Source organism: Carettochelys insculpta, chromosome 4 (genome assembly GCF_033958435.1).
Source record: "Carettochelys insculpta isolate YL-2023 chromosome 4, ASM3395843v1, whole genome shotgun sequence".
In the NCBI taxonomy this organism is placed as follows: Eukaryota; Metazoa; Chordata; order Testudines; family Carettochelyidae; genus Carettochelys; species Carettochelys insculpta.
Window position 1 is genome coordinate 48,528,306 of NC_134140.1, and position 18,988 is coordinate 48,547,293.

Genomic DNA, 18,988 nt, shown 5'->3' on the forward strand with positions numbered 1-18,988 from the left:
ACAGAAGACTGAGAGCCAGGACCGGTGGCTGTAAACAAACTCTGTGGGATCCAGAAAACAGCCACACCCATGATAAATGGACATTCAGATAACAAAAATCATGCTGAACCAGGGAGGTTCAACCTGTGCCAGTTTGTTGTATAGCTACGATGAGTTATATTTACCTGAAACTTACATCTGACTTTAAAGTTGTATAATCATTTGCAATTAATAGTACAACTGTACAGGGATGTAAAGACTCCAGGGAGACAGAAAGTGTCTTTGTAACAGAATCTACTTGATAGTTTTTGATGTTCTTTCTTTCTAATTTGATTGGTGTCCACCAACAGTGACATAAACATTTAAAATCCTTGCATTTTTTAAGACCATGAGGCTCTGTATGTTACTGTGTATTAAGGAGCTTTCAAGTAGTCCAAGGATCAACAAAGATATAATTCAATCACTGACAAAATAATTACAAGTTCTAATTAAATCTTATCTCTCATCTACAAAATAGCAGATATGCACACCTCCATATTCAAAAGAGATGAACCACTGATAAAAGTTACAAGATACATTATTTTGACACCAAATAACAGGTAGATAAATAGTATTATTTCCTTTACCTCTGCCTCCTTTTTGACTGTATCTACTTTGCTGATAAGTTTGCAATAGGCTTGGAACAGAAGCAGCAACTGGAAATGCAACTTGTATAACCTCCGACACAACTCCAACTCCTAGAAACATAAACAGTAACATTATCTTAAATTCAGGGAGTTCTGCTCTACTAACATATGACACAATCAGACAATCAATCATAGCCACCTTGTCCAGCACAGAATTTACAATATTAAAAATAGTTATTTGCTTACTGCAGAGAAGGAAATGTCAAGAATATTTACAAGCCAATGTAGTGAGAAGCCGATGAAAGCGGATGAAAGCTGCATTCAGGATGAGATTGGTAATTAGAAATAAAATACTATTGTTTTAGCAGGTTAAAAAGATTAACTTCTACGAAGGGCAATCACATTTCCAACAAGAAAAAAATGGATTCAAATGACATTTCAAAATGTCATGCTCCAACAGGGAACACAGATTGCTTTTATTTCTTTGGGCTGTTTGGTCAGTTTAAACAGCAGATCTGATACCAAAACAAACAACTGTAATTTATGAGTATGGCCTCTTTTACCAATGTTAATATAAACAGGTAGACTATTAACCCTAGTTTAAGGTTACAATTGCATGACAAAGTAAGAGGAAACTAAGGCAACTCTTTGACATAAAAATATTTCCTTATGAAAGCTTGCTATGGTTTTATTTTAAGAAATATTGGATGGTATGTTCTTATTGGAATGACACAGCAATATTAACTTATGCACTGCTTTGTCTGAATATTTTTATCTACAACACTAGTCAACAAGAAGGCAATGTTAATATTGCTTTGGATCTGGACAGAGAAGCCAATGCTAATAGAGACATCTGGTATTAAGTAGTATTAACTACAGGATCACATTATCTACAAATGATCACTAGTTCATGGGTTAGGACTATACAAAATTGAAGCACACAGAACTTTCATCATATTCTATGACAAGACATTGCTATGTCACAAATGGACAAGAGGCAGATGGAGACCAGTGTTGCCTGGCATGGTTAAGTATTCAATAAATCAAGAACCATCACTTACTGCTAGAATTTCCATTTGCTAAGCAAGAAGGTGAGCGGTTCACAAATACAAAGGAAGAAAAAGATCAAGAATTAGTGTAGGAAATTGTAATAATTAGGGTCAGAGAAGTCCCAGGTAAACTGGAGGAAGAAATGTATCTATCACTTTTAAAAGGTTCATTGAATGGAAAAATATCAGGCTGAATTCAAAATGAAATTACTAGGCACTCGCTGATACAACTGACAAAGTAACTATTTTTTCTTGTTCTAACAGCACTAACAAAAATATACTTCAGCTACAAAACTGTGATAGGAGGGACCTGGAGCTCTGTGTGTGTGTAAATATTTATATAAATCAGTAATAAGAATCTGGGATTATCGACTGTACAATCCATTTTCCTTAATCCATACCACCACATTTGGCAAAGGGAGGGGACAACAAAAAATGAAGCCCCCCCCAATCACTTTTCCCATGAATTTAAGGTGTTATGTTACTATGGATTTTAAGTCAACTCAGAAAATATTTGTTTTAGAATTTTTAATTAGGACCTTTACAATACTTCATTGTAAAATTTTCACTCTGATTTCCCTTTTGGACTGTGCATATGCTGGGGCAGGGGGGAGTGGGGAAGCAATGCCAGGAAAGCCTTTATTGGCTGTGTCTATACTTACAGTAGCAGGTAGAGTACATACACACTGCAAGCACCCACAGCGTGGGCATAAACAACAGCGTGGTGAGCTTCAGCCTGAATATTTCCATTGCCTTTGTAGCTTTGCAGCATAAGTTCCATGAGCCTGGGTGGGCTGACATGCTCAGACTTGCTGGTTTTGTTTGTTTGCTGTGTAGACTGCATAGACACCCTTTCAGACCAGCACAGAGGAGCTGATTTAATAAATTGCGCCAGTCATTAAGTCCTAGTATGTGGCAGGCAGGGTCTATTCCTACTATTATAAGCCAGAAATGGAGGGGGAAAATAAGAAGACTGAACTTCTAATGGGGGGTGTCTGTATAAATGGAGATATTCTAAAAGCTGAAGTTCTACTCTGAAAAACACTATTTTTTAGTTTTATCTTTATTCTCTGACTGACTTTCACATCAAATTTACTCAGTTTACAGGTAACAACAATTTTGTAACTGCCAGTCCTGCAAACTCAGACTGGGATCTGACATGAAGATGCTTACTTTCTGGCTCACTTGTCATCACTTTTAGTAAACATTCTATACCTGGATTTAATTAACAATTGTGTTAATGATGCATATGCTAGAACAGAATTGAATTCTTTGTTTCTTTAGCTGTATTGATGGCCATGCTAAAAATTAGTAGGAGAATCTCATGTCAAATACCTCTTGAATAAGGTGCCATTTTTCTGGCCATAAGCAGCATTTTAATGCTCTGTATACTAGTTTATTATTTTAATAATCTATCAGCATTTCATTCTACTTACAAAGATTTCCACAAGTACCACATTTAGTAATCCACAATAGTTCCTTCAAGCCATTTGCAAATATATTTAAAAAGTTTTTAAAAAGGTATATTTTTGAAAGCAGCTTAACTACACTTTCTGCCTTCTTTTGTGAGAGTGAATAGATACCATATTTTCAGTTTTTTTAAATTTTAAAATGTATGACCAGTGAAGAGTTGTATTACTAGGAGCCAGGTTTGCCATTAATTTAATATCTGACGTCAGACAAGCTACCTAGCGGGTGTGTCTTCAAAGGTGTCAGAGGGAGTTGGACGCCAACTTCTACTGAAGGTCAACGTGAGGTGGGCATCTAACTCCTCTGATATGCTAATCTTTAACCTTTTTTTTTGGGGGGGGGGAGAACCTCTCTGTATTTCTTGAATCCTGCGTACCCCTCACTGGTCTAACAGGTCTGTACAAGTTTGAAGTAAGCAGGTGTACTTGAACAATTTGTCTAATGGGAGTGCTGAGAGCCATTGAACCAAACTGTAAATCTATATGATGGAAACCACTTCAAGCCAAGGGTGTAGCCATGCCCCCAGAATCCCTATTTCCAGCATCTAGGGAAGTAAGGGCTGCATTTGGCCTTCTCTCCATTTCTCAGTTTCTCCATCTATAAAGCAGAAATAGTAATACTCATTGCCCTGGGTGAGTTAATTAGTACTGGGGGCGAGTTAATTAGTGTTTATTTAAAAATGTAAGGTAACAGAAATATAGAGTACTATTTTATTATTACATAGGTAAATTATGTATGTAATAAATGTTTGGGACATTGCATAAGGAAAGTGCTTATCTACATGCAGGACCACCACCCAAGCAAGGGTGGGGAAGGCATAGTTGCTACAGGGTCCAGTATTACAAAGGGGCCCATAGCACCAGGTGCCACTGCTACTTCTGCAGTGGTGGCAGCCAGAGCTCCAGGCCTCTCTGAAATGCCAGAGCAGTTGATAGTAAAAGGAAGAAAATGCTTCCCATTTCTAGGGTTGCCAACTTTCTAATTACACAAAACTGAACCTGCTTGTCCTGCCAACTGCCCCACCCTTTCCCTGAGTCCCTGCCTCCATTGATCACTTTTCTCCACCCTCATTCATTTGGCCATTTTCATGCGGGTGGGCCAGGGCGTTAGGATGTAAGAAGGGGTGAGGGGTTCAGATGCAGGAAGGGACTTCTGGATGGGGCATGGTATGAGGGGATTGGAGTGTAGGAGGGTGTTCTGGGCTGATGTAAGGTGTTGAGGGGCTCTGGGAGGGAGAGACTACTCAGGGCTAGGGTGGGGGTTGGGACCTGGGATCCAGGCAGTGCTTCCCTCAGGTAGTTTTCAGAAGCTGCTGGCATGTCCCTTCAGCCCCTGCCTTCCCAGATAATTGGAGCTGTGGAGCTAGCGCTTGGGACAGGGACAGCATGTGGAGCCCCAATGGCCTACACATAGGAACTGGAAGGACATGATGGCAGCTTCCCCACAGCTGGATGGAGCCATGCAGGGAGTCTGCCAGCCCCATGCCAATTGGACTTTTAATGGTCCAGTCAGCAAAAGCTGACAGGAGCCATAAGATCCCTTTTCAACTGGGTGATCTGCTCAAAAACCAGACACCTGGGAACCCTGCTTTCCTGTGCCTGGGGTTCAGAATACAGACATTCCATAACTTTTTACAGCTTAGGCCTATCCTCTGACATATAATGCCCCATGCTTCAGATATTGGAAAAAGTGATTATCTACACACTGATTTTTCAAGAAACATTACTTGTGATTCACAGGAGTGGACAGGATCAAAGTCTATGGCTATTTCTACACTGTGAGGTAGGGCTGTGATTCCCCTGTGTACATATACTTGCACTCGCCCTCTGAGCGAGCATGAATATAAACAGGAATGTAGTTGCAATAACACAAGTAACTGCAGAAGAGACATGGCTGAGGGTTGCTGAGTTTGTGTAAACAAATGGATACGTAGTCATCTAAGCTGTGCCTCTGCTGCTACCACCTATACTCTTGAAGCTATGCTGCTATTCATAGTCTGACAAACTTAGGGAGAGTTAGTGCAAGTATGCATGGGTGAGCAGGGAAATCACATACATAAGTCATACCGTAGGCATACCCTGAGAAGATTTTGTGCATGTATTCTGAATTTTCCAAACTTGGGGGGGAAGCAATTTCTTCTTTTTACTTTCCCTGTCAAATAGGGAAAATATCTAGGACAATAATTTAAAAAAATCTGTTATAGTTATGTCTTTCATCATTTTTATTAGAGGATCTTAAACCCATCTACCCAAAAAAGGCAAAACCATGTATGTGGTTGGATCTTGCCGCCAAATGCCATTTTACAGTAGATTTAGTGGGAATATTATGCATACAATTGTTACAAAACAAACCTTGTCCCAAGTAGAGAAGGATATTTATACACATTACAACAATTAGTAGTGTTAACATAGGTGATCCTCATGCAACGTATCCATGCATATATTTTACCAATAAATATAGCCTTCAACTAACAACAATGCGATATTTCTTATCTTATTTTTAGCAAAATAATGTTTGACAAATTTTCTGTTATCCTGTTACTTTAACGATAATATACAACAAAGCACAATATTGTTACAGACAGGCCATACATAGGTATATAATACTAATTTTGAGAGACACTGCAGCTTTTTGGTCAGACAATAATCTTACAAGAATAGGAGCAGAATACTAATTCTCTTTTCTTCTAGAAATAGCTGCATAAAAGCCAGTCTTGCTCTGGTGCAAAGATAGTATCTACCCTCTTTATCTAACTCAGCGTTATTAAGCTTTGAACTGAGACTGGTTGCTCACTTTCATAAAAAACAACCCTTTATTATTAGGTCAATACTTCATAAGAATCTAAGTTTCTAGCAGATGGTTTGAGAACTGAAATGAAAAGCTTTACCAGCATTCTTTAATCTTTGAGAAGATCAAAAAAGGACTTTCATAAAGACCACACATTTTTTACTTTAATCAACTACATAAAAGGATCCACAGACATCTACCTGAGCATGTGTATTTGTTCTGTTTATGCCATCATCAGCACCAAATGTCCTTTTGCAGTCATCTAGCCACTACAAAATAAATATAAGCAATGAAAACTACTTTACCACACAGACCAAACCAAAGACTAACAAAATTACCAAAAACTGGAATTGTTATGAATACTTTCCACATGCCCAGATCACCAGTGAAATTATGTAATTTATACATTTTATATTATCATTGTATTTAATTCAGATAAAACTGTCTTTCTGATGCCTGCAGCTTGGCACTTAATTTCTTACCAGCACTGACCTTGCTAGTGAATACCATTCTGTGTTCTGCTAGTAAAAAAATGCTATATAGCAGTTACCCTGTTCCCTTCCTTTGGAAATTTCCCATAAGCTTCATTGTCCTGTATTGTGGAATACATGTTATCTCTAATGCTTTCATTAAATTTGGTGATTGAGGATGGATAGCAGGTGGTAGAAGAAACAGAAAAATTCCTGTATTTGATATGTAAAATAATCTCCATTCAAGCAACTTTTGGAAGGATTCAGTATATTATTTCTCAATACCTTTAATGGCTAAGAAAATGAGTGTCTAAATATCACTTTGAATAAAATGTTGATTCAATTTAGATCATGAAAGGATAAAACCTGTTACACTTCTCGGATAATAGTTTGATCAGAAAATAGAATTCTCCTTCATAAGCCACATGTGTAATAAAGGTATCTATTGATTTCAAAGGATATTTGTTTAACAGACAATAACTATCTTGTGCAATGTAAAGAATTAATATAAAACATACATGAAAACAAGCTAACAGTCTTTTGGTACAGTATGTCCTTTTAGTCACCACAGCACCAAGCACACAACGGGTATTATTGTAACACAAATCATATCAATAATGCTGAAGTACAGTACTACTGGAATAGCAATGCATCATGCTGAGGATAAAGAGAAAATTATCCTCTGAAACACAGAACAGGCTCTACACATCCAGGGAAGTAAATTTAGCAGAATGTGTGCTGTATATCATGAATCTTATTGGAAATTTAAGTGACCTTTTCCTAACCTTTGTCTGATACAAGAAAGGAAAAAAAAATGTGATTTCCCATCTGCTCAATTTAATAAAGGCTACTTAGTGAATTAAGTAGGGCTGTGTGCTTATCAGGATGAGAAGTGAAAGTCTCTAAACACCATGGTGTCAGTTTCAATTAGTGACATAGATCCCACTGGATATTTTAAACCTTGTTTTTTTGTTTAATGGACAGCATCCATCAATAATAAAAATATAGTCTGCACCAGAACAAATTACATCAGAAATTGGGAAGTTAATATCTACTTTTCACATATTGTCTGATGTTTTCTTACACATTTGAAATTATTGAAATCACTACCAGAAATATATATTTTTAAGAAGTTAGTGATCCCTGCAGAATTTACATGATGCATGAAGTGCTCTGCTTTCACATATTCTCCTTTGGTTCAAAGATTTTAGTCTGTAATACAGATATGAACATTAAAAAAAGTCTTAGTACATGGGAACAGAATGGTAGTTCAGCAGAGCAAAATTGGACACAAAAAATCTTGGCCCAGACCATTGGCCAAAGGGGATGCTGGCTTCTTGCTACTTGCTCCCTTTGTGTGTGTGCCATAAAGGGGCATGCTGGAGACCACTCCTGTTGGAGTAAGTTAGAGAAGCCTTGTGGACTCTCTGACTTGCACTGGTAGGAGGCTTGGTTGCCAGTTGATACCAGGTTCAGTGGAAACAAAAAAAGGGTGGCTTACAGATACCTTTGTCTCACCCACAGCAGCTGTGCTGGGAATGAATTTCATGCACGTAACAGATCAAACTCCTATTTTTCACATGTGCAAGTCCAAGGAGGTTAATACAATATAATATGCAAATGTCATATATAATATACTTTTCATGGTGAAGTTAGTAAAGCAGGTTTACAGTTAGCCTTATAATTCTTGGGCTTGATTCTCAAGGCCAGTAGTTTAATATATTACAAAGACTGCTTTTATGCAATCATTAACTATTAGAATATAGCCAAGAAATTACTTCAAACATTTCCTGTTTGTCTCTAGGTTTTGTTAACCAACACATATATTAGACATGGTATTAATATTAAGTGTAGAAAAATTATTTTAACAGCATAATACACTCTTCTTATAGTGTATTTCACAGAACTTTGAAAACCTGAAGTCAGCTTTGCTATTAGAAACCAGGAAACTCACCAAAGCAAAGATCACCACAGCAAAGATGCAAGAATACTTTGTACTGACTACAGCTGGGAGTGGTGGGGGGCGGGGACTTACATGGTTCATCAGTACTTGGAATGGAATATTCAGATAAGATATGGGAAAGTTCAGGAGGTACCTTTACGAACCAGTAGTAGCAATGCTAGTATTCAAACAAAAAATAAGGTATAGAACAATCAGCTAAGGAACTAGTATGAACCAGTGAACTGGATTTTAGTAATGTGTAAAGAGTTTTGTAAAATCATCAATTAAATACTGTCAGCTGACATACACATCTCTGAAGTATGCAATTTGTGCATGGTGAACATGTGAGAATTTATTTTCTGGAAGAAGGGTATGTATGTCTCCATTTTGTATTGTACTACTTTGTTTGAACACAATTGCTGTTCATTCTTTAAAATGTTCAAGAGATCAATTAATCTAACTTAGCCAAATTTATTGTCTAAAAACAATCTGGTACATCTTTAAGTCAGTACTTTCTTGTGCCCAGTTTATTTAACCTCACTGTGCTTTAGCTCAACACTTCTAAAGACTCCCAAACCTCCATTCATTATATAATACACAAATATTTATGAACAAAGAACTAACTCATTGAATTAATGAAAAGGACATGTTATAATACCATAGCACAAGAACAAACTGGAGAAAATTAGATGCTATTTCTAAGTTAAATTATTTTATACTGATTAAAAATAAGAGTTTTACCATCTTTTTCTTTCTTGATGCAAATTGAAAAAAAAAGTTTCCCAATCTGCCTTAGGCTCTCAGTTATTTCAGAATTTCTTTGACCCAGTGCATCCTTTGCCCTGCCCTAATCACTCACAAATATATCTGTAGGAAACAGGCTGAACACAGGAATAGTTGTTGGGCAGTCTTTTGAGAGCATCACTACAGAAAATGTGTGCTCCACTGTGATATATTGACAGAGGCCACCATTAACTTCTCTAAACCAGATTCCTTTATATAAACAAAATTCAGACAACAGTGATTCTGCATTAATCTTTATGACTAGAATAAACTTACAAAAATACATCTGAAAATTTAGCATGCATTTATGGTTAGAAAGGTGATTAAGATTGACTGTTTCTTCTTCAACAATTAGAAAACAAATCACACTTTTGTATGTGTATATTGGCAATTGACTCACTGGGAAATAATCCATAAGGCAAGAATCTTCCAGTACTAATTTGTATAGGCACTTTTTATGGTATAAACATATACATTGGCTCAAGTCCCTACTCTGCCTCAAACTCAAGGATGATCTTGGGTAAGTCATGTGATCTCTCTGGGTACCTTTACAATCAGAAGCATCTGTCAACAGAAGTTAATGTCAGAAGAATGTTCTGTTGACAGAAGTTTTGACAGAGTGTCTACACGTAAGAGCGGATTGATCTTTTGATCTGCTCTGTTGACAAAAGGACCCCCTGGAGCATCTACATGGCTTTTTTTAATGCATTTGGTGTGTAGATGCTCTGCGAGGTTTTGTTTGTTTTTTTTTTTGACAAAACCCCGGTTTTGTCTACCAAACTCAAGTGTATGTGTATCCTCTGTATTTCAGGGCCACACCTGTAAAGTGGGGAAAATAGTATTTCCTTATTTCACAGGAATGTTATATATATATATTTATTATGGATTGTGTGGCACTCTGCTACGGTAGTAATGAGAACATCCTTGAAGATTAGATGAGATTTAAACTTAATCAGAAATATAGATAGTGCAGAACACTTTTACTTGTGCTTATAATCCAGTTAACTGTTTAGGATTTTTCAGGATATTAAAGAATGGGAAGTAATGTGTAATAACAGAAAGGGTAACAAAGTAATACTAACAAACAAGGCAACCTTTTTTACTTGAGTCATCTACTAAACAGCAAGTGTCAATTCTCTTGATATTGGCTGCTATCATGACTGAAAAGACTAAGATAAGAATGTATTTCATTTATCTTTGGATTTAGTCTCATCTCAAACTAGAAAAGTGTGGTTGAGAATACAGTAGCCTTTCCAATAAACCTAATTAAAATTTCTCTCCTAAAGTGTATATTTAAAAGAGGCAATGTCAAATATTTAGCATCTATTATAGCATGACTTCTAATGTTGCTTTACCTGGAGGAGACTAGGTGAAAAAAATGACTCTTTTTTACAGTTTACTTTGTGTATATGACAGAACTTTGGATCTGATACAAACCCATTGACACAAAGTTAGATAATGTTCTCTGAATACAGTCACCGTTTCCTCTACATATCCCATAAGAGACCCTTATTAAACAAAGACAGGTCAAGAAAAGTTCATATTAAAAAGCTGAAAGGACTGTGACAGGGCAAGACCAGGGGAGTGTGTACAAGAGGGAAAATCAGGGCTGTGTTCATCTGGCAAACAGAGTGGGAGCAGCTGGGGAGGAGGCTGCCCTAAATCAATTGGAGCCAGCTGATCCCACTTAAGACTGCCTTTAAAAACCCTTGCCCAGTGGGAGGGGGGAGTGATTGAGAAGAGCACAGGAGAGAAGCAAGAGGAGTTTTTCTAGGAACAGCAGTGGAGGGCAGGAGTTTTCAGCAGCGAGGGGCTGGGGCCCCTGTCTAACTGCCCCTGAGATCTGACGTGAGGCCGAAAAGAACCAATCGCCCGGGGGGAGCTGATCCAGGAGGGGGAACTTATTGCTGCTGCTGCTACCTGGAAGAGGTACGGTGGCAGGGGCGGGATCGTCTGGGGAAGCGGCCCAGGGAGAAGAGCTGCATTGTCCAGGGCGATGGGAGCCCTTCCTCATCAGTAGCAGCCACACGGGGTCCCTGGGTTGGAACCTGGAACGAGTGGGTGGGGCCAAAGTTCCCCCCCGTCCCAAGGAGGGCAATGATGTCCTTGCCATGGGGCCAGTGAACTGAATAGAGGCCCAAAGCCCAGGAATGAGGCCACCTTACCACAGGACCTTTTAAGTAAAATGTAAAAAACACAATTTAAAGTCTCTAATAAAAACAGGTGTTTTCAAAAAAGTGTCTCAAAGAAGCTCAAACTGATGGCGCCTCATTAAGTGCTGGGATACTTTACCCAGGAAACTGGATGCCTCTTAAGATTCCTTCTAACAAAAATATGGCAGCATGGCTGAACCTTTTGAATGCAAGTGTGACTGTTTATGTTCATTACATCATCTAAGTTATGCAAGATGAATGTTTACCAATCTATAATGCAAACATCAAGACACTGTTCATGTTTTCAAAAGAACTAGAAAGACAAAATTCAGAGCCCAGGCACACACCTTTGGATATGCCAATGGGTGCAAGCCCATAAGATAAGCCCACATGAAACTGATTCAGCACGTCCCCTAAGTAGCTTCTTCTGATAGACTGCAATAGATTACTGGCAATGTTTTCAAAACATTCTCTCCAATGGCAGCCCTAATTACCACCATTAGCCTTCCCAGAGACTGATCTCTTTTCTAAACAACTACTCCAACATAGGTGTGTACAAGACATCATTTTCTACATTTGCAGAGGTGAATCTGGTTCCATATTTTCTTTCAATTTGTGAAAGGAATTTGTTTGGACTTTCTGAAGTCAGTATCCTTCAAAAGTAAGTTTCATAACATTGTTTCACAAAAGAAAGCACACATGCTTTGCTGAAAGTTCAATTTTTAAACCTATTGCCCTTTGCAAAGAAGCTAGGCATTAACATATGCTTTCAGGGTCTAAGCTATTTAATCATATTGTCGAAACGTCAGCTTAATAAATCTTAGCACCACAGACCTTCTCTATCCCCACAGTACGTATATATGGGAATAACAAACCTACCATTGAGTTCAGCAGTGACAAATTCTTTCTACCTTTTGAACATTTAACAATTACTCATACAGTAAAAAGTAATAGTACACAGTAGATGCAACAAGCATAATCTATACATAGCTCAAATAACTCTTTCAAACTATACACAGTCTCAGAGGGGTAGACATTAGTCTGTAGCTTCACAAAAACAAGCATTCCTGTAACACCTTAAAAGACTAATAGTTTTATTTATAAGGTAACGAGCTTTCATGGGAAAGACCTACTTCATCAGATTAATCAGGACTGCTTGTTTTTTTGTGAAACTATAGACAATAGAACAGAGAATGCTAGTAATGAAAGGAAGCAAGCTATTCCACCAGTATGCCATAGCTATTTTTTTTAATTTTAACCCTATTTTATTTGAGAGGAAAGACAACAAAGTAACTTTTTAAAATCTTCTTGATAACCTCTTGAAATTCTAGTATTCTTTTAAAATAGTTTGGAACAAGAATCAGTCTACAGAATAATACAGGCTCACCTGCTCTGCTGCCTCTCTTTTGGCATTGTATGTATCGAGATGTTCTTGGAGCTCTAGAACACTGAACTTCAACATTTCTAGTAAGCCACAGGACATCAGCTAGAACACAAAAAATACAAACTAACTTTTCTACAAACTGTTTTTCTACAAACTAATTAAACACTCAAATTGTTCGATCACATTTGGGATAGCACATACAACTAGCTGTTGTGCACATCACATGTAAAACCTGTTTTTAAGGTTTAAGCAAGCATTTTCAGCCATACCACCCCAAGATCTTGAAGGTATACAGGACTGTGCCTAGTTGGGAGACCTTGCCTTGCATGGGAGACCTTAAAGAAACATTTAAGTGTTGCAGGAAACAGTGCTTGTGATTCAACCACTGGTATATTGCCACCTAAGAGCTGAATCGTCAGTTTGAAATCTCACCTACATAAAAGACAATGTGTTGTGTTGTTCCAGAGTAGATCAGGAGGAAAACTGACACAATGAATCAGAATGTCTTTTCCAGTGCAAGGAAAAGAGTAAACTATGCCAGCTTTACAGCTGTTGCAGCATAAGCTATCTGGAACACTGAGGTAACTATGCTGCTAGGCATGATGATATGGGAAAATGAAATGGTTGTCTGGCAACTCTCCTTCCTTTCCTGCCCACCTGCGCAAGAGGCAAGTAGTGGCTCTGCTTCCATCCTGCATGTACCACAATAGCGCAAAGGAGTAAGTGGGCTTCTTGTGCACTTTCTATTTACTTGTGCCAGTGTGCAGAATAGGTCACAATTCAGCCCTAAGTCAATAAAGAAACAGAACTCAGGATGCTGTTGGTTACTGTTCTGCTGGAAATAATAATGATTTGGATTTCCCTATGTAGACAAGCCCTATGGCACAAAGTCAACAAGGATGTCAGAATCTGACCATTTATAAATAAAAGGATACTGAAAACCCCTGCCCACCCCGGATGCTCCATTCAGTTTGACCAAAACATGGAACCTTGTAATGTATGAAAAATTTTCAAAAAAAGGGGGGGGAGGAGTGAAATTAATTCATGTCTGCTATCTAAGTCAATTTCTTGTTTGTCCTTATCAGATAAAACGTTTTTGGGATAATAATTATATTAATCATTTTTGTATAATTAGAGAGGGCTATATTTTGCAACTGAACTCATAGCTATAAGCAACTGTTTTAATACCCTTTTTCATTTATACAGATTAATCTTTTAAATACAATTATTATCTATTAGTGACAATAGGAAAAATTTTCAAAGGCAGTATTATCAGTTGGCTCTTTTTTGGAATAAGTTCCCTCAATATTATATTGCAAAGGTTGAAACAGAAAACATTCTATACCCCTGCAGGAAGACTACTAAATACAGGCATTTTAATCTAACGCTATATTGCTGACTGCACATGAGATTTTTTACCGTTTCAGCATCAATAAAGACTGTTGGGCATTCCGAACACATCATCATCACCTCCAGCGAACTTTTAAATTTCGTTCCAATACGCTGTAGACCCTCACCAAGAAAACTGACGGCAGCATTTGTTATAGTCCCAAACTTTTTCTGAATGGTCTATAACAACAACAACAACAAATAGAAAGAAATATTTACTTTGCAATAACCTACTTTTTCTTTTTCACCCCAGAAAAAGGGAAACGTTTTTCTGTTATAACAATGAATTTCTATATAAAATAATGTGACACACAAAACAGACTATTTGATGGATAAAAGCAGTAAAACATAAGAAGGCGAATAGTTCCCAAAACTATGGCACTATATATTGTTTTAAGTCAGGGATGAATGTCTCTCTGTTTTTTTTTCCTTTTCTTAAGAGTAGAGACAAGCCACAGTGTAGATTGTTAGCTCTTCTGGGGCAGTGCCACTTTCAGCAGCAGCAGCACAGAAGTGAGGGTGGTAGAGTACTGGACGGTGGGGTTGCCATATGTCTTGTTCTGGCAGCGGTCTCTTCCATTTGTGAAGGGAGGGGTAGGAGTGGACAGTTAGAGCTGCAAAGTTTCCTGAAGCTGGTGGAAATCCTGGAGATACGAATGACCTCCCCCAGTACAGGTCCCTGCAGGAAAAGAGGAAGTCTCATTCCCCCCAACGCCCACATTCCTGCCAGACTGGCAGCTAGAGTTGTGTGTGAGCTTCTAGATGGGTGCCAGATTTCAGGGGGGTGATTAGACTTCCCAGTTTGTAACACATTTTTCAGGACCGTAAATTAAAAATAAAGTCATTTATGCAGATCATTCTCAACAAGTGCACATTAAAAGTTTATGCTTACAAACACCATCATATATTTGTTGCTGACTTAGAAAATACTTCTAGAAAACTTTTTGAATGATGTTTATTTTGTAAACTAAATACATTTATCAGACTATGGTTCTGATCCCATATGTTCCTATAAATTCTTGTTATAAAAATCTGAAAAATTACATACAAAAGATGTACATTCAAATCATGTTACTAAGGTTGCAAAGTCAAGCACTCAGATGCTCAGCAATGCCAGGATTAATTTGTCTGTTCCACCTTCATTCTGCTAGTTGCACTGATGCACTATGGTCATGGTCCCTTGTTAGCCAAATCATAATGGCCAGATTCTATGGCAGGTATTGTTTAGTTCAGCAGAAGGAAACAGTCAATTCCATAGCAATGCTAATTAGTTCAATTTGTTGTTTTTTCATAATATATTGCTGAATTCTCTAAATTTTAAGGAGTTTCTCAGTAATGGATTACAGTTACTTCAAATGTGACTAGTTGCTCAAGATCACTGAACAGAGCAGTCAGCTTTTCTCTGTCATTTCTCCTCCAAATGAGGCGTGGTGAAGGATTGGGGTGTGCTCACAAGAGGCCTCTTGCCCTTTTATGGTAAGCCTATAGCCCCCAATTGCTTTAATCTTGCCCTGCACATATCAGAGCCTGGAAGAGATGGAAATTTGCCTATCACCTGCAGCATATAGACATGACCATGGTCTGTCTGCTACATTCCCCCCAGGGCACACATCATCACAGCTAATCAAGGTTAGTCCACATGAGCCAAGAACACTTGGTCTGCTTTCAAGCTCCCCCTTTTATGAGCAACATGGAAAGAGAAAGTGCTGCTTAAGTAATATACTCCCCCTTGTGGTGAAAGAAGCAGAGAGGAAGCTGAAGCCAGGCCATGGTGGAGCAGTGGGGCAAATACCTGGCTAAAGCAAAACAGCTGATTCTGCAGCCAAAACCTGAAGTTCCATAGCATGTGATAAAACAATTCAGCAGAGAACCAGAATGAATGGGGGTACTGATTTTGACACAGTCTTTAATTACAAAATCCATTACACCCCCACCTCATTCAGTGCATAAGATGGATGGTGGTAAGGGAATGAATGAGGACTGTGTATTGAATGAGACTGTTGTGCAAATCACCCCTTCTTCATTTACTGCAAAATTTGGAAGGGAAATAGTGAATGAGGCAAGGGACTGCAGCAAGAGAAATGATGGTTTCCTGGTCAATGTAGCTGAATGACATCCAGTAGGACTGTGTTATATCATCAGTGTACAAAAAAAAAAAAAAAAAAAAAGAGGAGCTGGTACTCACTCAGCTGGCTCCCCACGTCCCTCCCCCAGCCAATCCCATGGCTGGGGCTGCTGAAGTGCCAGTACTCAGTACGGGCAATACTGGCACCAAAAAAGCACCATGTATCATTACCTCTGTCATAGACTTCCTGTGTGATGCTGGACAATTCACCCAAATCAGCATTTTCACAAGGGGCTACTAATTATTTGTTTCATTTCTTTTGGGCACCTAACTTCAGACAGCTGCAGTCTAATTTTCAGAGAAGCTGAACAGTTCTAACTACAACTGAATTAACTGGGTTATGAAAATGTTCAAGCCTCTGCGAGTACAGCAATGTAGTTTGCAGGAATAAGTATAGGGCTGGGGTCACGAGATCTTGAATTCTAATACAGACTCTGTCACTCACTCACTGGGTAGTCTTTATCAAGACACTTTGCCTTTCTGTGTCATTTCACTGGGGTAACAGTACTGACCCATTTCGTCACAGGACATTGGAAGGATTGATTTATTAAAGTCTACTCTGCAGTAATTAGAACATATCAAGTGCTTTAAAACATTAAGTGCTCTGAAAAAAAATCAGCCCCTACCTACGTTCCTAATAATTGAGGTAACCTAAATTAAGACCAAATTTTTCAAAAATTTCTGTTAATCTCTTAGTGTATGTACTCCCTTTCTGTGAAACTCCTCCTTACCTCAGGGGGTGTTGTGAAGATAAACTCATTAGTATTTGTGAGGCTGGCATACTATGGTGATGAGTGGTACAAGAGAGCTCATGAATAAATCAATAATTTTGCAATCAGCAAAGTGTTGGACGATCAGTAAAAAAAACAAGGTGTGCAATGCTCGGTGACACAGTGAGGAGGATTAAAAGAAATACGGAACAGATGCCTCATTTCCTGAGCAATATATCCATCCTCTGCATTAAATGAGGCAGGGACCTGTGGAAAAAATACTTTATGATCATAACAAAATTATTTTAATATGTTTGTTCTGTATGCTATTGTTTATGGTAGTGACAGGCCTTGGAAAACTAAACAGAAAAAGAAACTGTTTTGGAAAGGATCAGAAACAAGTCACTGACCTGAAATAACCTAGAGAACACATGAAAAGTATAGACTGCACAAGATCCATCAGTGTCTGACAGCATTTGATTGACGTGGCAGCGCCAGGCCTCCTCTTCATCATCATATGCTACTGGCTGAAAGGCTGCCAATATGGCAGAAAGAAATGGTGAAGGTGGTGGTGAAGTCTGTATTTCTGGAAAACCATCCTGTTCTTCCTCATCTTGGCTAAAAGGAAAGTAAAGTGATGTTAAGCTTGTCAGTAAATACTAGGGGTAAAAGAAAAAAAATATTTTTATTAATATATTTAGAAAATTTTACTTAGATCATGCAGTCTAAATGAATAGCTAAAACTAATAATCTAGAGAGAATTCTGTTTTGAACAAAATTAATTCTGCAGTGAAACTATAAACAATAAAGCATGAGACCATTAAAACAATAGACTTTAGCTGCTATAATATAAATGTTGGTACTTACAGCCCCAACTAACCAGTAAGACTCATAAACCAAACAGAGCAAACATCTTACACTGTTTAACATTTTTATCTATAGAACCTTTAAGAGAGATTTTCTTCCCCAAAATAATTTAATGAATATTCCACTCCTTGGCTATCTGATCATCGGCAATGTAACAAAGCTCTAGCTTGTCTAGGGAGCAACTCAAAAGCTTGCTGCAGTACACCAAATTTTAAAACGATCCTACCTAACAGCTATATATGGATGGAAATAGATTGGAACAGGTCCACTTTTATGGATAATATTACAAGCTTTTATTCAAAGAATGTCCTACAGATGGGCTTTTCATCATGTATCAATGCTCTGACGATGCTGTTACTTATGACACACATTAATCAAAGTCGCTACATTTTAAAAATCTGTATTTGAAGGAATTGTATTTTTACACAATTTTTGATGTTTTGTTATTACACAACAAGCTTCCTATTTTATTTACAATTAGAGATGTTTATTTAAAAAAAAGTCATAACACTTGATGTTCTTCCCCATAGTACCTGCCTAACTTTCAGAGGGGCACATTTTAAATAAAACTTGTCCATTTAACATAATAAAATGCTAGCAAATCTACATTCTTCTTGATGCTAATGAGTTTAGTAGCATATCATAGCAGGTAAACCCTGCTTTGGCAGGCCAAATTTCCCCAGCTTATTTTCTCAGTCTTCAACCAAAGAAAATCTTTTGAAAAACAATCTTGCTTAGACTACTCATCACAGCAATAAATTACAACAGAACACTGGGAACTAAGTTGGTTTTGTAATACTCCCATGTGTTCAGTTCCGTAGTGCAATGCCCACAAAAAACTACAAGTAAACCACACATTTGTAAGCAGGCAAAGGCAGGCAGTTTCTTCCATAGCTAGAAATTTGCAACAATTGCTAGAATAAGATCATGGGAGAGATGATCAAATGCGGAGAAGTATGATTCAGGAAATACACCCACTATGTAATATAGCATGGAAAGAAGGGAAGGTGTCTAAGGAATGGACAAGATCCGTGCTAGTGACAATACAGAAGAAAGGAAGTGCACTGGAGTGCAAGAACTACTGAATGATTGCCCTAACAAGTCATACAGGCAAGGTGCTGATGATGATACTGATAGAGAGATGGAGATCACAGAGAAATGAACATCTAGTGGACGAGCAAGTGGGATTCAGGAAAGATAAAAAGTACCATACAGTAGATATTGGCATTAAGATTGATAGAGAAAGCTCAACGA

The 18,988-nt window shown here is 38.0% G+C and overlaps 1 protein-coding gene across 8 annotated transcripts in view; it reads right to left on the bottom strand.

The window, feature by feature from the left end:
- The window catches only part of FRYL (FRY like transcription coactivator), a 352,830-nt gene that overhangs the window by 4,215 nt on the left and 329,627 nt on the right, over window positions 1-18,988 (bottom strand). For 6 of the 8 annotated variants that reach the window (XM_074992742.1, XM_074992743.1, XM_074992741.1 and 3 more), the window contains 6 exons: window positions 17,278-17,485; window positions 14,063-14,212; window positions 12,647-12,745; window positions 6,112-6,180; window positions 1,667-1,684; window positions 606-716 (listed from right to left, as the gene is read on the bottom strand). In XM_074992742.1, the coding sequence (XP_074848843.1) occupies window positions 606-716; window positions 1,667-1,684; window positions 6,112-6,180; window positions 12,647-12,745; window positions 14,063-14,212; window positions 17,278-17,485 (655 nt within the window). The remainder of the gene's footprint in view (window positions 1-605; window positions 717-1,666; window positions 1,685-6,111; window positions 6,181-12,646; window positions 12,746-14,062; window positions 14,213-17,277; window positions 17,486-18,988) is intronic. The other 2 variants (XM_074992745.1, XM_074992740.1) reach the window with 1 other exon arrangement.